The 23,428-nt window shown below is 46.3% G+C and overlaps 1 protein-coding gene across 4 annotated transcripts in view; it reads left to right on the forward strand.

The window, feature by feature from the left end:
* Positions 1-23,428, forward strand: part of adprh (ADP-ribosylarginine hydrolase) — a 915,269-nt gene that overhangs the window by 364,770 nt on the left and 527,071 nt on the right. For all 4 annotated transcript variants that reach the window (XM_084435179.1, XM_084435178.1, XM_084435180.1 and 1 more), the window contains 2 exons: positions 3,636-3,744; positions 3,822-3,920. In XM_084435179.1, the coding sequence (XP_084291305.1) occupies positions 3,636-3,744; positions 3,822-3,920 (208 nt within the window). The remainder of the gene's footprint in view (positions 1-3,635; positions 3,745-3,821; positions 3,921-23,428) is intronic.

Below are 23,428 nucleotides of genomic sequence, written 5' to 3' on the forward strand. Positions count from 1 at the left end.
AAGCAGCATTTCCACATGACCGATTAGCACCTCTCTTGAGTGGGCTAGAATCAGCCAGTCGTCCAGTAATCATATATTTTGTCTTAGATACATTAAGCTGCAAACAGGCATCATCACAACATTTTAAAAAGTTATCAATCACTGGACCATGACACATTTCATTGTTTTCAAGACGACTCACAATAACGGTGTCGTCTGCAAATTTTTAAAAAATGCCTATTGTTATATTTACTTATACAATCATTTTTATATAAAATATACAATAAGGGAGACAAAACACAGCCCTGAGGAGAACCTGTAGATGTTATCAGGGGGGCTGAAAGACTACTATTTACTCTCACTCTCTGAGTTCTTTCAGTTAAAAAAAGACCCAACCCACTAAGTTAAGATCAAGACCAAAATTAGTCATTAACTTATCTGCTAAAATATGGGGTTGTAGGGAATTAAAAGCAGATGAGAAATCAATAAATAAGAGCTTAAAGGGATAGTTCACTTTGAAATTGCAGGTCTGTGGTCACCACCTCAAAGAGCATGTACAGAGTCCAAATTAAAACAATTCCCCATCGTCCAAATTAAACAATTCCCCATCGTAAGTACACATTGATGGCCTGAGACACGAAACGAGCGGTTTGTGTGAGAAAACGAACAGTATTTATATCGTTTTTACCTTTTGTACACAGCGACGTCCAAGTGATCTGAGGGTGCGGGCGCTTCCTAGTGTGTGACGTGTACGCAGACTGGTGCATAGAAATATACACTAGATGACGCCTTGGCGACGGCAGTTCATTGAACGAATGCCGTAGCCAAGGCGACATCTAGTGTATATATCTATGCACCAGTCTGCGTACACGTCAGATCAGATCACTTGGACGTCGCTGTGTACAAAAGGTAAAAACGATATAAATACTGTTGGACGATGGGGAATTGTTTTAATTTGGACTCTGTGCATGCTCTTTGAGGTGGTGACCATAGACCTGCATTATATGACTGACAGACAAGAACGGTTTGATCTAAAAATATAAAAATTGAATCTACTGCGGAAAAAAAGACACCTACATCTTGGATGCCCTGGAGGTAAGCTAAAACATACCAAAATTTAATTTCAAAGTGAACTATCCCTTTAACGTGTGTTTCACTACCCTCCAAGTGCTGGAATACCATATTTATTAGAGTTGCTGTTGCATCTTCGACACCTCGCTTTGTTCTATAAGCAAACTGAAGAGAGTCTAACATATTCTTAGTTTTAGATAACAATTCCTTTTTTACTAGTTGCTCAAAGCATTTCATTATAATGTTAATGCGTGTTAATGCTTATTGGCCTAAGGTCATTTAATGTTACAACATTTGTAGTTTTCGGCAAAGGCACCACAGTGGCTTTCTTCCAAAGTTTAGGGACTCTCTGGAGGGCAAATGATCTTTAAAAGATATTGCAAAACACTGGGGCCAATTGCTCTGCACAGACCTTAATTAAACGCCCTCCAATGTTATCTGGACCAGGGCTTTTTCTCATATTACAACCCTTAAAAACTTTAATTACAGACAATTCATCAAAAAAGTTATAAGCACAACCATAACTCATTTTAGATTTCATAGACTCTATTCACAGGACCAAATTCAGGTATATCAAATCGTAAATAAAACCTATTTAAATCCTCTGCCAGTTAACTACTAGAGTCATACCCAGGTAATTGAACTTTCTTGATCTCACACCCATTATATCCACTTATGAGCTCCCCTTCCAAACAGACCCTAAATTGTTCATCCTCAACTCTTTCTCAAGGTGTATTTTGTAATTTGACTTTGCTTTCCTAAATTCTATTTTTATTTCCTTCTGCAACTCAAGTTTTTGGGCCAAATTACCCATGAAATGCTCTACATCTTTCGTTCATTAGTGATTTGAGGGATTTGGTGAACCATGGCTTATTGTTTGGAAATATTTAACAGTCTTACTGGGGATAAGCATATCTTCACAAAAGGACACTAATACTTGTGTCTTAGTTTTAGACACTAAAACTACTAATAACATCTGTAAGTTCATCTATACTCGAGAAAGAGTCATAAAAGACATCCCAGTCTGTACATTCCAGACATCCCTGCAAAGATGCAGTAGACTCCTCAGACCACACACTGATGTTCTTAGTCTGTGGTCGTACTCTTTTTAAAACAGTTTTATATACAGGGACATATATAATGACAGTAGTATGGTCCGCCGACCCCACTGGAGGCTGAACAACAGATTTATATGCACCTTTAATTGATCCATAACAAAGGTCAAGAGTCTTATGTGTGGGGCAAGACACATATTGATAAAAATTCCGCAATCACTACCTCATGGAACATTTGTTAAAATCGCCCAGGATTAAATTTGGAGCATCTCGAGAAATAGATTGCAGTCTATGCACAACACTCCCAAGGGTCTCTGCTGCATTTGCTGCATTTGCTTCATTTGCCCTTGGGTGGACATAGACCACTGTGACAAAAAGTTGAGAGAATTCACAGGGCATGTACTGTGGCCTGAGTGATACAGAGAGCAGTTCAAGGTCTTTAGTGCACACACTCTCTCTCACAGTAACATATCTGTACCATTTGTGGTTGATATAAAGACAAACGCCACCTCCTTGATTTTTCCCCGTAAATGAAAGCTTTAGCTTAAGTTCTGCCAGGAAGACTCAATTACTTCGTCACTTATTACCTTCATTCTATCCAATCACGTCTTTATACTTTCTGTATAAAAGATCGGTACTTACACATGTTTGAGTTCGCAGATGCCTCCACCCTCCCCACCACCACCAGGATGGTCCTGTCCATACCTCCCAGGGGGGTCGGCTGCGCCCCTGCCTTCGTCTTCAGGCAGGAGATGCAGATCCGCTACCCTCGGATTACGAACTATGGACGGGGCCTACGCCAATTAACTTTATAATAATGCTTGCTGGGCTGTCAATAAATGTATGCTTCGTTACATCATTTTATCTCCCGAGTCTTTCTGGTAGAACTATAGGACAACGATCAGTGCGAAAAGGAGTGCCAAACCCATCGATAATTGGAAACTTAGCGGTGCCTGCAGTTCATCAATCTTGCTCCTAAGGGACTGGACATTGGCCATGATCGTTTTTCTCGGTTTACGGGAGAGGAATCCAGTTAAGACGTAGCAGCTTCACCCGTACCCCTCCTTTTTTCCCTCTCTTCCGCATTTTCCGAGAGTTACAATCCCGACTGGTAGGAAATCCAGTATTATTATGAACACCGTTTCCATGTGGCAGACATTGATCCACGAATTACAACGAACGTTGTAAGGCCGATGCCACTGAAGAAGAAACTCTCTGCTATACTGGATCCTCACCGGTTGTTTAACAGGTGATGCATCCAGACATGTGGGAAGAAGGGATATAAACCACAGTAGGACAATAGACAGCACATCCATTTGACAAACTTGTCCCCCAGTGAACGTCTTCAACAACAAAGTCCCAAAACAAACTCAAACGTATACATATACGTATATGAAAAGAGAGAAGTAGCTCCGGATACAATGTTTTTCTGCAAGACACATGCAGTTTTGTGTTTATTAACTGCTATATCACCAAAAGTTACACAGTGTACAGAATTTAGTGTGAAAGCACCCGAATTTATTACTCTAGGAACTGCAAGAACTAGGAGGGCTGAAAAACATCTCTGTGGAGCTTCCTCATTGGCCAGTTAGTGATGACACGGTTCTTCACTTGGCAACCGCTGAAGCTCTAGCAACAGGTTGGTCCAGTTAACAGAATTATGATGTTGATTGTTCTGAAATGAAACAAATATTATGATTCGTCTTTACCTTGCAGGGAAAGTGGGTGAGGAGCTACTGCATGAGGTTGCCTTTCGCTATGTGGAGGGAATGAATGACATGGAAGGGAGGAAGCCAGGACCATCAAGCATTCTAGGTATGCAACAACACAGGGCTTTGAAAAACATTTTTTTGTATTTCTTGTCTACAGATGTGTCCACTAAGAATGTGCATAACAGGGAAAAAGATGCTGCAATTTCACCTGGTGCCACATGGGACCATGAGTGATGCTCTGGCACAGGAAAGACATGACCAGTATGGGGAAGTAGTTTATATAAGTAGTAATAATAATGATAATGGGTTTATTTAATATAGTGCCTTTCTGCAAACTGAAGGTCACTTTACAATATTATAACAAATAAACATGACAGCAGACAAAGAAACAATACAGATAAACTGAGATGGGTAACAAACTGAGGTAGATAACACACGTAACATGAATCAGATCATAAAGTCAGGGATCAGAGAACCAAGAAGAGAAAATCATGAAATCATGCAATGATGAGAGGTTGTGAATGTGTTGGGGAATAGAATTCTGGAGCGTGGGGTTAGAGATACAAAATGCCCTTCCACCAAATGATGCTAGTTTGTGCTGTGGGATTAACAGCAGACGGTGTCAGAAGTTCTAAGTGTGCAAGACCATGAAGGGTTTTGAATGTGATAAGTAGTATCTTGTATTGAATACGAAAGCGAACAGGTAGCCAGTGGAGTCTGCATAGAATAGGAGTAATGTGGGAAGATTCTTTTAATTTCTTTAATACATGTGAGGACCCTCGCTTCGGAGTTCTGAATATATTGGAGCTTATTTAATGTTGCGTTAAGTGAGCCATAGAAAAGAGAATTATTGTAGTCAAGCCGAGAAGTAATGAAAGCATTAACTAGGGTCTCAGCATCATTGATATTTAAAAACGGATGTAAACTAGCGATATTATGGAGGTGAAAATGAGGAAAAGTGAGGAAGGAAGGGGAGAGAGAAGATTCAAAGAATCAATTATAACCAGGTTTTTAACAGTAATTTTAACATGGCTGTGGTGAGTCGAAGCCTGCTGTCCTGGCCTGCTGAGTGCACGCTGGACGGTGCGCCCTCCTGAAGTGCCGAGAAGGCAAGGAAGGAAGGAACGATTTAGTCATCCGCTTCCTTAGAGGAGCTAAGAGACTGAATCCTCCCAGACCTCCCTCAGTCCCCGTATGGGACCTTTCTACGGTTCTGGAAGCCATGAAAGGTGCGCCATTTGAGCCTTTACAGTCAATCGATTTGAAACACCTGTCTTTCAAAACGGTGTTTTTGCTGGCTCTCGCTTCAGTGAAGCGCATAGGGGATCTGCACGCGCTCTCTGTGAGCGCGGCGTGCATGGAGATGCTCGTTGGTTGATCGTTGGACGGTGCGACGTTGATCGTTGGACGGTGCGGTGATGGTAGGTTTGCAGTTTTGCAGTCTCCCTTTTTGGAAGCATGAAAGCATGGCAGGCAGTGCCCAGGGCCCTGGGCCCCAGTGGGGGGAGACACAACACACGACAGTAAATCATTCACAAAATGTTCTGGAATGCATGTTCATTTCATGTTAGTCAGTTCATAAATAAATGAATGCAGGAGAGTCTGTTCTAGTATTGCAGCAGAGGCTCTGTCCACATTGCTAAAAGTCATAAAACTCCTTTATCTGATCGTCGTCCGGGTAACTAAGACCGTCTTGTCCTTATGAGACCCTCCATCACTCCACCTGCTCTTACGAGTCCCTCCATCACTCCACCTATCCTTATGAGTCCCTTCATCACTCCACCTGCTCTTATTGCCTAAGATTGTGAAGCACAGCGCAGCACGCAACAACCTCCGTCACGAAAGCACGGCTCACCTCTGGCGGTCAGTTGCTTCATCAGAATAAAGCTGAAGAATGGGAACCGCTGTGTTGAGATGGCAGTAGGATGTGGGGTTCACTGCCTGTAAATACATTATTGTAGTTTGAATAAAGTTTACATGTGTTGTTGACTTGTATATGCATTTGTTTATTGATGGTTATTTAGGGGTTCAAGCATGAAATGCTGAAACCCTATTGTAATTGTAAGGATTCGTAAAACGCATCTTGCAGGCCAAACCGTAAGGCCTAGAGACGTGAAACCTGGCCAGATGGTAGGCCTCAATTTGGGGACAACCTATCAGAGTATGACCCCGATTGGCCCATAAGGTGGCGCTACAGCAACCAAAAGTACAAAATCGCTCATAACTCTTAGGCCGTTTGACCTAGACTAGGACAAAATGGCTATCTCCAAATTCGATTTAGGCAGGAACAATTTCCCGCTATGTCGAATTTTGTCCAAAACCTACTTTTGCGAACTAGTCCCTGGTTTTTCGCCCGATCAGAACCAGACCAGTCTAGGACAATTCTCTGGACACTCTAGATCAATAATTATCAAAAAAAAGTTGAACTTTTGCATTTGGATGGCTGTAATAGGGTCATTTAGAAAAGGGGCGTGGCAAAATACACTCAAAAGCCTATAAATCCCAAATGAAAACTCAGAACTTCACCAAAATTGATGAGCATATGTGTCATAACATGGTGAACAAGCATGCAGAGTTTCATGCAGATCGGACCAAAGGTGGCGCTATAAATGGCAAAAAGCTTCCATTCTTATTAGGGGTTCAAGCATGAAATGCTGAAACCCTATTGTAATTGTAAGGATTCGTAAAACGCATCGTGCAGGCCAAACCGTAAGGCCTAGAGACGTGAAACCTGGCCAGATGGTAGGCCTCAATTTGGGGACAACCTATCAGAGTATGACAAGGCGGACAAAATGGCTATCTCCAAATTCGATTTAGGCAGGAAAAAATTTCTGCTATGTCGCATTTTGTCCAAAACCTACTGGTCCCTGGTTTTTCAAACCATAAGGCCTAGAGACGTGAAACCTGGCCAGATGGTAGGCCTCAATTTGGGGAGAACCTATCAGAGTATGACCCCGATGACCCCCGAGCATATGTGCCATAACATTCTAAACAAGCGTGCAAAATTTCATGGCGATCGGACCATAGGTGGCGCTATAACTGTCAAAAAGCTTTGAAAACGTACTCGGTTACTAACGTAACCTCGGTTCTCTCTAGAAGAGGGAACGAGTACTGCGTAAGATATCTTACGCTAGGGGAAAATCCTTTTCCGCGAGATATTGAAGCCAAAAATTATCCTTAATTTTGTAATAATGCAAAACGCGTTGCAGCAGCAATGCAGACATAGGCGAGACAGCTCGCGCGCCTATTGGCTGCTCTGCGGCAACTGCAGCAGCCTATCGAGCGAGGCCTGGCGTGACGTCAGACCCAATCAGGGCACTTCGCGCCCGCTGCGTCACGTCCCGCCGAAATGGGCGTGGTCTAGGCCTATAAATATCGCTCGCAGGCAGCTATTATCTGGTTTTTCATCATCGAAGCAACCAGAGCGTGTGCATGCACGGCAAGATACGCAGTACTCGTTCCCTCTTCTAGAGAGAACCGAGGTTACGTTAGTAACCGAGTACGTTCTCTTACGAGAGGTCTCTCGTACTGCGTAAGATATCTTACGCTAGGGGACCCAATGTAAAACGCCGTGCATGCTGAGATCTGACACCAAAGACCCAAGGGCGAAAGCCCGGGGTACATATAGTGCACAATCACTCAGTGAACTCACAGGGAGTCCGGGAAGAAGGAGGGGTGCAGCCTCACTTTTCCACATAAAGTAGCGTCGATGGGACGCGAATTTCATCATACAGACAGGGCGGGGTACGGCCTGAACTGATGGGGAAAAATGTGGGTCTTACATAGTTTGCCCAGCTTTATACTGTCGAACGCTGAGCTTGTGCTCAGCAAACGCAGCATTCTGAGCTGAACGCATCAGGTCAGATAATACTGGTAGTTTAGACCGACAGCAGCCTGGCCTGCAGGGCGGGAACCTCTAGGTTATAAAACCTTATAAATGTAGACGGGGAGGCCCAGCCTGCCGCCATACAAATATCTTGCAAGGCAATCCCACTTGACCAGGCCCACGAAGAGGCCATGCCTCTCGTGGAGTGCGCTCTGACACCCAAAGGGCACTGCATGCCCTTGGAGGCGTATGCCAGCGCTATAGCATCAACTATCCATCTGGATAGGCTCTGTTTCGACGCGGCTAGTCCCTTAGAACGTCCGCTAAACGAAACAAAGAGCTGTTCCGTCTGTCTGAAAACAGACGAGCGAGACACATAAGCTCGTAATGCCCTGACTGGGCAAAGGAGGCTCGCGTCTCTTTCCTCATCAGGGACCGGCAGGGCTGACAGAGAGATAATCTGTGCCCTAAACGGTGTGTTGAGGGATTTTGGAACATAACCGTGCTTAGGTTTGAGTATAACTTTTGAGTCATTGGGCCCAAACTCCATGCACGCCGCGCTCACAGAGAGCGCGTGCAGATCCCCTATGCGCTTCACTGAAGCGAGAGCCAGCAAAAACACCGTTTTGAAAGACAGGTGTTTCAAATCGATTGACTGTAAAGGCTCAAATGGCGCACCTTTCATGGCTTCCAGAACCGTAGAAAGGTCCCATACGGGGACTGAGGGAGGTCTGGGAGGATTCAGTCTCTTAGCTCCTCTAAGGAAGCGGATGACTAAATCGTTCCTTCCTATTGACTGACCAAGCGTTGTTTCTGAGAACGCTGCTATAGCCGCCACATAAACTTTGAGCGTGGAGGGGGCCCTGCCCCCATCCAACAGCTCTTGTAGGAAGGAAAGCACCTCCGTCACATCACAGTTTGTGGGTGACACACCCCGGGCTGTGCACCAGCCCGAAAACACTGACCATTTCGAAGAATAGAGTCGTCTTGTAGACGGAGCTCTAGCCTGCGTGATCGTGTTTAATACTCCTTTAGGGAGTCCAACATGTACCCGTTGATGGCCCAGACATGAAGGGACCATAGTTCCGGGTGAGGATGCCAGATCGAGCCGCGGGCCTGTGAGAGGAGATCTCTCCTCACTGGTACTGGCCACGGGGCAGTACTTGCTAACTGCATCACGGCTGGAAACCAAGGTTGGTTTTTCCAGAACGGTGCTACCAGCAGTACTGAGCATCCTTCTTCCCTGATCCGTTCTATCACCTGAGGCAGGAGAGAGACGGGGGGAAAAGCATAGAGCGGGCGGCGGGGCCACACATGGGCCAGCGCGCTCCTGCTCTTGGAGAAAAATTCTTGACAGTGAGCGTTTTCTTGAGACGCAAACAGGTCCACTTCCGCTCTGCCGAATTTCTTCCACAGCAGTTGGACTGTCTGTGGGTGTAGAGACCATTCGCCTGCCGGAACATTGTTCCTGGACAGTCTGTCCGGTCCTAAATTCAAGATCCCTGGCACGTGCGCTGCTCTGAGCGAGCGCAGGTTGCACTGAGCCCATACCAGGAGGCGTTCTGCCAGCCTGTACAGTTTCTCGGATCTGATGCCGCCCTGACGATTTATGTAGGACACCACAGACATGTTGTCCGAACGGACCAAGACGTGGTGACCTTTTATTTGGGGACAAAAACGCGTCAGCGCGTTGTCTACTGCCAGCATTTCGAGGCAGTTTATGTGCAGGAGCTTCTCCCGTTCTGACCACTGGCCGAAGAACGGTCTGCCCTCGAGCAGCGCTCCCCATCCCGAGGTGGACGCGTCCGTGGACACCACTTTCACCCTCGAGAAAGTCCCCAGGCTTACACCTGATTGGTACCAGTCGTTCGCTTTCCAGGGTTTCAGAGCTGTAACGCATTTCTGATTGACCCTGAGGCAAGCAAACCCGGTGCCCACGCTTCGCGTGGGACTCGCGCTTTCAGCCAAAACTGCAGCGGGCGCATGCGGAGCAGACCCAGCTGGAGCACTGACGATGCTGAGGCCATGAGACCTAGCATCTTCTGAAATTTCTTGAGCGGGACAAACGCGCCGCAGCGAAAAGAGTTCGCTGTGCGTCGAATGTCTACCGCGCGCTGTTGTGATAGTCGCGCTATCATGGATAGTGAGTCCAGTTCTGTGCCCAGGAAAGATATTTTCTGACTGAGTGACAGGGAGCTCTTTGCCCAATTGACACTCAGACCCAAATCCTCGAGGTGATCGAGTAAAATGGTCGTGTGTTCTATGAGCACTGCGCGAGATTGCGCTAGAATCAGCCAATCGTCCAAATAGTTCAGCACTCGCATGCCTCTCATTCTGAGGGGTGCGAGCGCCGCATCCATGCACTTCGTAAATGTACGGGGTGCTAGGGACAAACCGAACGGCAGGACTGTGTACTGATATGCCTGGCCCTCGAAGGCGAATCTCAAATATCGCCTGTGACGTGACGCTATCTGTATTTGAAAATACGCGTCTTTCAGATCTATTGACACAAACCAATCTCCTTGGCGAATCTGCACAAGGATTTGCCTGGTCGTGAGCATCCTGAACTGTCGCTTCACAAGCACTTTGTTCAGTTGCCTTAGATCTAGTATGGGTCTGAGACCCCCGTCTTTTTTCGGTACCAGGAAGTATCTGAGAGAGGTTCTATGGCCCCTTTGCTCAATAGTTTCGTCACTTCGGCTCGAAGTAGATGTGCTACTTCTGTTTTTACCGTGGTCTCGACGCGCGCCACATAGCGGCGAGGGCGTCGGCGAAACTGCAGCGAATAGCCTCTTTCTATAATGTTCAGCACCCACTTCGAGACCCCGGGTAGCTTTGCCCATGCGTCTGCATGGATAGCTAGGGGTCGAATACGAAGCGCGCTCCGCTCGCTCAGCGATGGAGAAGCTTCGGTGTGCTGTAACACAAGCGTGTCGCTCGTGACATTTGAGGAATGGGGCGCGCTGATGACAGCGGGCAGATTGCCTGCGCTCGACTCCTCTGCGGTGGTTAACCGCGAGGGGGAGGGCTGGGCGGTTCCCGTGGGAACTGTCATGTCTATGTGTGGATGTGGGCGCGGGACAGCGGGCACATTTATCACACCGAAAGCATCGTTCGCTTGCGTGAAGCGAGTGCACGTTGGTTTCGTTTTTACAGAAACCGTGAGACATGCATAACGTGGTGTTAGTGGGCACTGGGTAGTGGGCACTTTCACCATGTTTGAAGCGCAACCGATCTGAGTCGGTTTTATGTGCGCGAGCCCTGTGTGACAGGCTGTGCTTATGTGTAGGGATGGGCACTGGGCAGTGGGCATTCTTACTACACACGAAACACCATCGGCCGTGGCCGGGACACCAGAAAATACACTCTTTTGGGGATTTATCTGGGTAGCCGTGAAAACGGCATTTGTGTGCAGGCAAGCGGGTGACAGAACCGACTTGTTGGCTGCAGAAAACACTGGAACAGTCACATTTTCTGGAACTGGACGAGCGAATAGCTTTGGTGTGAGTCCGGCCGCAGCGGGACTGGAACACCGTCGTTTTCCTAGCTGTGCTAGGACGACTTCGGGGCCTCGGGCTTCACCGTGATCCTAGGTCGCGAGCCGCGTCCTGCGGGGCGGCGACCGGATGAGCGGGAGCGCGGTCTCGCGCTTCTGGCCTGGCGGCGCTGTGAAGTGGAGGCAGTGGACGGTGGCTGTGAGCTCTGAGCAGACGGTTTCGCACGGCCTGCTGCAGAGCTGGAGCGCTTCGGGAGGAAGTGCTTCATAGCCTGAGACGCTTTCTGTACCTCTGCGAATCTCTCCGCGAAATCCTTGACGGAGGATCCAAAGAGGCCTGTAGCGGAAAGCGGGGCGTCGAGGAACGCGGTGCGTTCAGACTCGGCCATTTCCGAGAGCGTCAGCCAGAGATGTCTCTCAGACACGGTGAGAGAAGCCATAGTCCGTCCAATGGCTTGTGCTGCGGACTTAGTAGCACGAAGAGCGAGGTCCGTGGCACTCCTTAAGTCCGGCACGCAGATCGCGTCAGGTCCTTCCTCGTCCAGCTTACGGAGGAGATCGGCCTGGAAGATCTGGAGCGTTGCCATGGTGTGCAACGCTGACGCAGCTTGCCCGGCGGCGGAGAAAGCGCGGTGGAGCAAGCTTGACGTCGTGCGGCAAGCTTTAGAGGGTAGGGCCGGCTTAGCGCGCCGTCCAGCGGAGGGCGGGCATAAGTGGGCCGCTATCGCCTCTTCAACCGGCGGCAGCGAGAGGTATCCTTTGTTCTTGGCATCGTCAACGGCGGAGAATGCCAAAGAAACAGCAGGACGCACTCTAGCAGAATAGGGGGCGCTCCAGGACTTGGTGACTTCTTCGTGTAACTCAGGAAGAAAGGGCGCCGGTCTGGACGCAGGCGAAGCGCGCTCCCCAGGCAGGAAAAATCCATCCAGCCGGTTGTGAGCGGGCTGCTCAGGCGAAGACCACTCGAGGCCGAGGCTCGCCGCGGCCTGTGCGAGTACTCGCATGAGTTCCGTCTCAATGGAAGCTCTCTTGCCTGACGATGTGCGGGCAGGGGGTGCGGGGTCCTCAGAGCCCGCCCAATCCTCACTGCCTGACGCCAGGATAGAGCAGGAATCATCCTCTCCCAGCAGGGCTTCCTCATCCGCGATATCAACGGAAGCGGCGGCAGACGGCGGCCGCTGTCCGTCAGGAAGCGAAACAGAAGAAGCCGGGGAAGCAAGCGGGCGAACCGGCGAGCTTTGGCGGCTGAGGGAGGGTTCCGGGGCCCGCTGGGCACGGCACTTTTTACGGCGCGACGCCGCGGCGGGCGGGGGAGCAGTCTCGGTGAAGACGGCTAGGCGAGTCCTCAGAGTCGCCATTGCCATCAGCTCGCAGTGAGGGCATCCGCCGTCAGCGAGCGCGAGAGCTGCATGTTCCTCACCCAGGCAGGAAACGCAGATCACGTGGCGGTCCCCGTCGCTGAGTGTGGCTCTGCACGAGCCGCAGGAAGGCATCTTTAAAAAGGCGGCGACACACACACACAGAAATACAGTGTAAATAAAAGAGAAGGATATAAGCGCCGGAAAGCGCAGCAGGAAGGCAGGAAGGCGGCGCGGCCAGCGACTTCAGTGACTCGTCCCGCTGAAGGTGCTCTCTCTCGACGGCGCGGCTTCTAATCCAGCTCCAGCGATGCGTGTGCTTCGCTTGAAGGATGAAAAATCAGATAATAGCTGCCTGCGAGCGATATTTATAGGCCTAGACCACGCCCATTTCGGCGGGACGTGACGCAGCGGGCGCGAAGTGCCCTGATTGGGTCTGACGTCACGCCAGGCCTCGCTCGATAGGCTGCTGCAGTTGCCGCAGAGCAGCCAATAGGCGCGCGAGCTGTCTCGCCTATGTCTGCATTGCTGCTGCAACGCGTTTTGCATTATTACAAAATTAAGGATAATTTTTGGCTTCAATATCTCGCGGAAAAGGATTTTCCCCTAGCGTAAGATATCTTACGCAGTACGAGAGACCTCTCGTAAGAGAACCATATATTTCCTATGTTAAATGGCCTGTATTGGCTGTAAATGGTCTTTTCCATCTATTATGTCAGTGGTTAAATGCTTGCTAAATAAAACTTAACTTTTGATGCTTTTGTTCTTAAAGGCCTTAACTGCTTGAACCCCGATAAATGCTGCTTGCAGCTTTAATTTTATTTGTTCTTTTACTAATTTATTCATGTTTCTTATTGTTGTCAGTAAATAAAATATAATTATTTAATTAATGCATTAATTCATTGCTTGACTGAAATTTTTTATGTTTTCACTGCATTCATCTAGACTCCATGCATATGACAATATCAAAACATCAATGACAAAACAAATTACATTTTACTTGTTTTATTAAATTATATAATTTTCAGTAAAACAAAGGTAATATAATTAAGTATTGGCCAGCATTTATCATTATTATTGTGTGTAAGTTTTGGCGTGGGCTAGCAATACAATTTGTTCTGGGGTAATACATTTTTTTAAGGAGTGATACTTACATTTTTTTTGTATAAAATCAACAGTTTTCTCCAAAGGCGAAATCGAGCAACTGCCCGTCTCCTTTGTGCAGACATTACAAACATTACAAACGCTTTGGAAAACCATTCAAGGTAGGGCTGTCGAGTTACTGATGTTGTGAGGTATTAGTGCACCTGTCGCTCATATCATTTTTTTTATTGACAAACTTAGTTACATACAAAATCAGGGAAAAATACCATGGTTGTATATTTAACAATGAATGAATAAAATAACAAATATAATGGGTTTGCATAAATCATAATATGATATTTTATGCACAGGAAAAAAGAACAATGACAAGGTTAAATAACTTTAAATAATTCATCAAATACATACAAAAAATGTATTTTTTTGTTGTTATTTGTTATTTATAAATTCAACAAGAAAAAGAGGAAAACATAAAGGAGATTTAAGATTTTTTTGAGTGAAAAATTGTGGATAAAAGAAAGAAATTAACAACATATTCAAGAGATGACGATTTGGGGTTTTCGTAATTAAATTAATATCGTTAAGGATAAAACTGGCTCACATTAGGGTTTAAAATATAAGAAATCAACCATAAATGTATTCACAAAATAAATGGCTAGCTGTTTCTTCAACAAGACACAAAATGAGCAAGTTTCGTCAATATCAAGATATTTACAGATAGATAAATTAAACCTGTCGCTCATATCTTTTAAGTAAAATAAAAAAATATTTTAAGTTGTTGCGCTTGTGATAACGTCAACATGGCGGATGATGTACGGCTCGCATTCATACTTAACGAGATCTGGCTATAAAGTACCTACTCTTTTAGCGCTCGTTAAGTAAGTACTTATTGAAATTAAGTACCTACTCAGTGAGTATGCGGTTTCGAACTTTGTCAAACATTGTCAAAATAATTCCAGTTCACATGGCTACGCAGAAGCGATCAACAAATTCTGTATAATACATTTTTAAGGCCAGACAAGCAATTTGTGAAGAAAGACTACATTCTCGAGCCTTCTCGAGCCGCCAGGCACTGTTGTTGTGCGAATGAGCGGGCCCGAGCGCGTTAAGGGTTTTCTGTTAGAAGGGTGTTGTGTTAGCGGCCCCTAAGTTAATAACTAATGATCTTTGCAATGGAGGTGAATCAATCAAAACTAACTTTAGCTGGACAATAACTTCATTCTACACTGTAAAAAGTGATTTTTTTGACCTTGTAAATAATGGAAACATTATTTAAGTATGTTTTACAAACAAATACTATTTTGTCTTTTTACTTGAATGGCATGTTTAATTCAGTACATTACTTGCAGTTTCTTTGTCATTTATTGTTCTAAAATACATATGTAAATTTAAATACAATCTCCTAAGTAATATTTACTTAGTGTTCGCCATCTAATCAAATCACACCAAAAAATGAACAACTCAAGTAAAATGTACTCAATACAGCAAGATAATTGATGCGCATGCGTCTTTGGCTCCGAGTCCGAAGTGGCGCGCACAGAGGAAAGGAAGGGAGACTTCACGACGGCTAATGTGAATTTTACCACGGTAAGTTATTAATATGCTTATTAATTAATTGAGGTATGTTTGCAGAAAAGTGTAGAGTTATTAAGCTATCTGCAGTCCCAGTGGTTTGTGCCTACCGTTTCATTTTTATCGAGTTACGGATGCTAACAGTGTTCATGTTAATGTTAATGTCAATGTTAACAGATTTTTGGATAACATTAAAACGTAATCTTAGTTTTGTTTTGTTAAACACATGGATAACAGAGTTAAATCATTACTAAATGAAACTATTAATATAGTTGACAGAGTTTGCGATTTGCACCACCATCCGTTATTAGCAAAAGGCATCTCTGTCGAAAACAATTGTCTTAAGTTTTATATATATAACGTTAATCTTGTCAGACGATTATTGTAAAAATGAGTTTTAACATCCGTGCAAACTTTGCTCGAGGCTTTGCCCTCTTGTGTTCGAGCATTCTGTCCCAGAAAAGTTCGAGCTGCCGAAATGTAATAATCACATTGTTTTTCGCGTATAATCACACAGGATAAACCGTAGTTTTTAAAATGCACGTGTACAAGGCAAATATTACCTTGAACTTTATTTATATTGTTTACCTATACTATCGGGTATGATAGCTATATATAGAAATCGATAAGGTGACTGTAGGCTACTGCACACTTTTGCAATTACACAAGTCTAAATGCTTGTTTAAATAAATCTTAATTACTTAACAATCAACCTTATTTAAGTTGTAAAGCCTGTATTTTATTTCATGATGTTCTTTTACTGACCAACATCCACAACATACACGTGGTTGATATCTACAAGCAGTTGGAGATTCTAATTTGTTTCCATATGAGTGTTACTCTTGAGTAAAAAAAGTTAGTGTAGTTTAAAATAATGATAAATGATTCAAAATACATGCCATGAATGACACCGGCAAATTATTAATTTTTAATTTACATAACTGCATAACCACAGTCAATGAATTGTAAAGGTAAATTTAGTTGTAAGCGTACTTCAACATTTCTTACATTCTTTTACAGATATTGCACTCACTATTCAAGCTAAAGCAAGGTAAGTTGGCAATACTTTATTACAGCACACCTCACAGATAGATAGCAATAAGTATGCATTCACATGTGCATCGTTTGTTTACTGTAGGTGCCAGAACATGAGGTGGTTATGTAAAAAATGCAGCTTTCAGTCAAACCAAAGACTAGAGCTATTAAAACACTTAAGGCTCAAACATGGAAATGCAGGCTGTCAATCATCAATACTGAGGTGTTACAGATTATCTTGGTTTGTAACGAACTGGCCTTTGTTGTTAGACTGATCTTTATGCTGATTGTCCTTGTTCATTTAAAACATTTAATGCCCTTCAGATTAGTGTTGCACGGTGCACCGATACTTCAAAAGTATCGCGATTCTCGGAAATTAAAAACGTCACGATTCCTAAATTTATTAGTATCGATACTTCTAAGAATGACCGCGTTCCAGATTTGTAAGGCCGGCGACACACTGGATGCGTGGCGTGCAGAGATGGGACCAAGTCACACATGTGCAAGTCTCAAGTAAGTCTCAAGTCTTAACCTTCAAGTCTCAAGTAAGTCCCAAGTATTTTTTTCTTGGGCAAGTCAAGTCAAGTCAAGTCACAGGCTATGTCAAGTCAAGTCAAGTCAAGTCCTGTAGTAGGTCAAGTCAAGTCCAAGTCAAGTCACCTTATTATTATAATTTTATCTGCAGAATCTGATCTTAATAAAGTGAAAAGACAAGAAATAAGTAACTGTCAGTAAATTACAATAATTTGGATTTGCATTGTAAATACTCATGTTCAGTAAAATACATCATGGGATCAAACAAAATTGTAACTTCATAAAATTATTTATTTTTCACTTCTGCCACAGTGTTTGAAATGTTTTAAATTTTCAACATTGAGTCCATAAAACAAATAACAGCTTAACATCTAACAGACTCCTCTCTGAACACCTCCTTCTCTATCTCTCAAACACAGTTTACTACAACATTAAACTTTGTTACATTTCTCCTCTCTCTCACACACACACACACTCATTCTCGCTCTCTCTCACTCACTCACACACACACTCTCTCTCTCTCTCTCTCTCTCTCTCTCTCTCAGACACACACACACATTCTCTCGCTCTCTCTCTCTCTCTCTCACACACACGCGCACGCACACACACTTTCTTCTCTCTCTCTCTCTCTCTCTCTCTCTCTCTCTCTCTCTCTCTCTCTCTCTCTCTCTCACACACACACACTCCCTCACTCTCTCACTCTCTCTCTCTCTCTCTCTCTCTCTCTCTCTCTCACACACACGCGTTTTTTTTTTTTTTTTTTGACGGCCTGCTTAAGCCTCTGTTATACTCCAGTTTGGACGCGTACACGACTAGTAGCCTATTTATACTTTCTGCTGAGGTCCGCTCGGTGAAAGCGTTCAACGCATGCGCAGTAGATCGGCTTGCGCTGTTTAGCCTAGTGACCGCGCATACTTGACAGCGCAGTCATAAAAAATGGGAGGCACGCGGATGTCCGCAAGGAGCCTGATTAACACTCAAGTCATTCAAGTCATCGTGTCTCAAGTCAAGTCAAGTCCCGAGTCTTCAACTTCCAAGTCCGAGTCAAGTCTCAAGTATTTTATTTTTTGTCAAGTCAAGTCACAAGTCATAAAAACAGCGACTCGAGTCGACTCGAGTCCAAGTCACCAAGTCACAAGTCCCCATGTCTGGTGGCGTGTCCGTTTTTATTTCGGCTCTCATGTTAACAGGTTAATAGCTAGCACACTGCCTGCGTGACGCGCGCCCGAGCCCCGCGGAAAACGCCTCGGTTACGACTGTAACCTCGGTTCCCTGAAGAGGGAACGAGCGTTGCGTCGAGTTTGACGCTATGGGAACGCTTTGCGTGATGATGTCTTGAAGCACATGTAAAATCAGTCCAATGGCGTGTCGGAACGTCAGATGCGGGTGACGTCACGTACCAGGAAACTATAAAGCCTGCTTGAAAACAGAGAGCGACAGCTTCATAAAAGTCTGAAGTAGCCGCTGACAGGCATGAAGGAGATATGGCAAGGTGACGCAACGCTCGTTCCCTCTTCAGGGAACCGAGGTTACAGTCATAACCGAGGTGTTCCCTTTCAAGGGAACTCGCGTTGCGTCGAGTTTGACGCTATGGGAACGTCTATACCAACGCCACCATAGCTACAAATGTCTGTCCTGTGTGAAATCAAGTGAGCAGCACTAGGAAGACAGAACATGAGACCCTGGTGTAGAGTCCAAATCCAAAGAGTAGAACCTGACGAAGGTGTGCGGTGAGGACCAGCCTGCCGCATCACAAACGTCCTGTAAGGAAACTCCTGATATAAGGGCCTTGGAGGCCGCCATACTCCTAGTAGAGTGCGACCGGACAGCCATAGGAGAAGGCTGCCCGGCCGCTTCATAAGCAAGCGAAATAGCCTCAACCACCCACTTGCTCATTCTTTGCTTAGACACTGGAGATCCCTTGTTAGGGGACCCAAAGCATACAAATAGTTGATCACTTTTACGCCACAGGGCAGCTCTGTGGACATAAGCATCTAACGCCCGAACTGGGCAAAGCAAATTATTCGTCTCCTGGTCCGCATTCTGAAAGGGAGGAGGACAGAAGGCCTGCAGTATAATAGGTCTGGCCACGTTAGTGGGGACCTTGGGGATATAACCCGGTCTCGGATGCAGAAAAGCTTTAACCATACCCGGAGCAAACTCTAAGCATGACGGGGCAACCGACAATGCTTGAAGATCCCCTATTCTCTTGAGAGAAGAAATAGCTAGAAGGAACAGAGCTTTCAATGTCAAGAACTTCTCAGGAACCTCCTCAATAGGTTTAAAGGGGGCCAGGGAAAGGCCTTGCAGCGCAATGGACAAATCCCATGGTGGCACCCTAGAGCGAACTGCAGGCCTCAGCCTCCAGGTGCCACGAAGGAAACGAGATACCAAGGGGTCTTTCCCCACAGACATTCCACCCAAAGGAATGTGGTAAGCACCTATGGCCGCCACATAAACCTTTAAAGTGGACGGGGTCAGACCTGCAGTGAACCGTTCTTGCAGGAACTCCAGCACTGTACCAACTGGGCAGTTAACTGGGTCCATCCGACGGTCACTACACCAAGAAGTGAAAACTCTCCACTTCAGGGCATAAAGTTTCCTCGTGGAGGGAGCTCTGGACTGTAGAATGGTCTCAACAACCTCAGTTGAGAGACCTGACTCTATGAGCTGGGCCCCCTCAGAGGCCAAGCCCACAGGTTCCACAGTTCTGGCCGAGGGTGAAATATCGAGCCCTCTGCTTGGGACAGAAGGTCCCTCCTGACGGGTAGCTCCAGAGGAGGCCCGTCGAGGAGAGACACAAGGTCGGGAAACCATACTCTGCCCGGCCAGCGCGGGGCTATAAGAAGCAGGCAAATCCGGTCCCTGCGAACTCTTTCCAGAACTCCCGGGAGCAGAGCAACTGGGGGAAAAGCGTACAGACGTAGCCTCGGCCACGTCTGCACCATAGCATCCAGTCCCAGAGGAGCTGGATGCGTGAGGGAGAACCAAAGTGGACAGTGAGACGTCTCTCGAGATGCAAACAGATCCACTTGTGCTTGGCCAAACTCCCTCCATATCAGCTCCACCACCTCGGGGTGGAGCCTCCATTCCCCGGGCCTCAGCCCCTGTCTCGACAGAGTGTCTGCTCCTATATTCTGGACCCCGGGGATGTAAGCTGCCCTGAGAGACAGCAGCTTCCCCTGGGACCACAAGAGGATATGGCGTGCCAGATTGCATAATGGGCGTGAGCGCAAACCCCCTTGGTGATTTATATAGGCGACTACCGAAGTGTTTTCCGTATGTACTAGCACATGGTGTCCCCTGAGATCTGTGATAAAGCTCCTCAGAGCCCGGAAGACAGCTAACATCTCTAGGCGATTGATATGCCATGAATGATGATGGTCTTCCCACAGACCTTGAGATGAGCGACCCTCTAGAATCGCTCCCCAGCCCGTGAGGGAAGCATCCGTCGTTAGCAGTTTGCGAAGACAAGGAGCTCCCAGCACTGGGCCTTGGGACAGGAACCAAGGTTTCTTCCACATAACCAAAGCACGTAGGCATCGCCGCGTGACCTTGATTGTGCGAAATGGGTTGCTCCTCGGGGAAAACCCCCTGGTCCTGAGCCACCACTGCAGGGACCTCATGTGTAGCAGTCCAAAAGGTATCACGTTGGAAGCTGCTGCCATGAGACCCAACAGTCTCTGGAACTGTTTGACAGTGAGTAGCTGGCCTAGCTTTACACTTTTCACAGCTGCAAGGATAGACTCTATACGTGGCGGTGACAGGTGCGCCTGCATCGACACAGAATCCCAAACCATGCCTAAGAAAGTGATCCTCTGAAGTGGAGAAAGCACACCCTTCTTGGCGTTCAGCCGTAACCCCAACTCTTTCATATGTGCGAGAACGGCATCTCGATGTCGAACCGCCAACTGATGCGACTGAGCTAAAATCAACCAATCGTCGATGTAGTTCATTATGCGAATGCCCTGGAGGCGCAGAGGCGCCAGAGCTGCATCCACGCATTTCGTGAAAGTGCGGGGTGATAAAGCTAGGCCGAATGGAAGAACTCGATATTGGTATGCTTTGCCCCCGAAAGCAAACCTCAGGAACTTCCAGTGACATGGACGGATGGAAATGTGGAAATATGCGTCCTTGAGATCTATCGTGACAAACCAGTCCTCGGACCTGATCTGTGGCACGATCTGTCTCCATGTTAACATTTTGAACTTGAGCTGCATAACTGACTCGTTTAGCACTCGAAGATCCAGAATGGGACGCAACCCCCCGTCCTTTTTCGGAACTATGAAGTACCGACTGTAAAACCCGGCTTCCCTGCTGGAGGGAGGTACATATTCTATGGCCCCTTTCTCTAACAGAGTGTTCACTTCTTGTTCCATAACCAGAACCTGCTCGGGGCCCACCACTGTGGGTAGGACCCCCATAAACCGAGGTGGGCGAGAACCAAACTGTATTTGGTACCCTTTCCCTACGGTCTGCAGGACCCAACGAGAAACATTCGGCAGTAGCTTCCACGCTGCCAAAGATTCTACTAGAGGTACCAGTCTCTCGAGACTGACTTCTGGATTTTGTTGTTGTTGAGTAGTCGGTTCGTCGCCCTGTAACGGCGCACCGGCAGGGAACGACTGAACGGACTGCTCTAACACCCTCCTCAGAGGGGGCGGGCATCCCGAGGCCACTACGTTTCCGGGTGGTCCTTGAGATATGTGCTCGCCGGAGACCGCTGCGCCCTGAAACACCGGAGGTGGCAGGGTTGGCAGAACGGTCCCCTGAGGGTACCGAAAGGGAGACGGGCACCGTAGAAAGAGGTGTTGACCGCTGCACTTCGGGGGGGACTACCCTCATTTGTCCTGAGCCCTCGGACGTCAGGACTTTTTCCCAGCAGCCTTCTTGGCGGTAATCACGGTCCGCAGATCCGTTCTACCCCTCGAAGGCTGCTGGGTTTGAGCGTGCCCTCCGTGTCCCCGTGATTTATGTGGGGGAGCACGGGAGGACACGCTCTGTCTAGGCAACGCCGGAGCTTTCAGGGAAGATGCCGTCGCTGGAGAAAGATAGCTCGCAAGTGTCTCTTCCACCTTCGGCATCTCCCCATAACCATGCTCTTTATATCCAGATATAGCAGAATAATTCATGGTTTGTGGATTAAAAACTCTATAAGAAACTGGTCTCTCCCACGATCTCGACACCTCAGTGTGGAGATCGGGGAAAAACGGCAGATTTCGGCGTTGTGGTTGTGCACGTGAGGGCAGGAAGCGTTCGTCAAGTTTACTTTTTGAATGAACGTCCTGTTTATCAGATGGCCACTCAATACATAGTCTATCGACTGCTCTTGTCACTACATCCAGCAATTCTTCAAATGCATGAGACTGAGGTGGGACATCCTCAGACTCAGCCTCAACACTAACAACATCCAGTTCCTCAGAACTGGACAATTGCAGTGTTTGTGCAATCATCGGGGGGGAAGAAACCGCCGCGCGTGCATCCGAACCCTGATGAGAGACACCGGATCTATCAGGTAAGGGCTGAGATAGGGCAGAGCCCGTCTCAGACCCCGCTGATAGATCCATTTGCGAACCCCAGGACTGAGATCGCCGCTGTGCCTCGGCAGCAGCAGGACCCGAGCCCTGGGGAACGCGAGCTTCCCGGAAGAAACTCAGCCGGGATCGGAGCGAGCGCATTTTTTCTTCTTTTTTTGCATGCTCCTCTCCCAAACAAACAATGCACAGAACGTGAGTGTCCCTACCCGTAATAAAACGCGGGCAGGGATGCACACACATTCTGAACTGCTCGCTGGACATAATTGCTTTTTGAGTGACAAGACAACAATAAATAGACAGAGACAGATTTCACATTAAGCGCTACTGAAGACACAGAAGCTGTCGCTCTCTGTTTTCAAGCAGGCTTTATAGTTTCCTGGTACGTGACGTCACCCGCATCTGACGTTCCGCCACGCCATTGGACTGATTTTACATGTGCTTCAAGACATCATCACGCAAAGCGTTCCCATAGCGTCAAACTCGACGCAACGCGAGTTCCCTTGAAAGGGAACGCGTGCATGCTAGAAATAGAACCAACACCTATTTTTCACGCGACACGCAAGCGTGTTGGAAGCGTTTCCAGGCAAAATAGAATAGGAAAATATGTCATTTTGACACGAATACATATTAATAAATGACATTTTGATGTTTGAAAGTCTCTAGGTTTTGACATAAATGCAGATATAAATGTAATTTAAAAAAATATGATCAATTTTCAAATACTGCACCTCTCAATACAGAACGAAATATTCTGTAGCCTATTTTGCCGTCAACACTGCCGACGTTGTCTTTGCTGCTATATATTTATGCTTAACATGAAGTATAGGCCTTCCACAACTCTCTCCCCATATGTCAAATATATCACCAATGAGGCTTATCATAATATGTTACCAATATTAAACATTGTTTAATATAATCGCTGTTCATATTTTTATTCAAAGTTCAGAATCAAGATAAAGTTATTACCGGTAGGCTAACTCTTATGTTTCTTATGATAACTGAGATAATGCTGCTAAATGTATTATTTTTTTACCTTGAATGTCATTGCTCTAATTAATTTTTTATATTTTTATATTTCATATTTTGTTCAAATGTTTAATATATCTGCTGTTCATATGTTCCTTTATTAGTCTGTTATATGATTATAATGTT

This window comes from Rutilus rutilus (genome assembly GCF_951802725.1).
Source record: "Rutilus rutilus genome assembly, chromosome: 16".
In the NCBI taxonomy this organism is placed as follows: Eukaryota; Metazoa; Chordata; class Actinopteri; order Cypriniformes; family Leuciscidae; genus Rutilus; species Rutilus rutilus.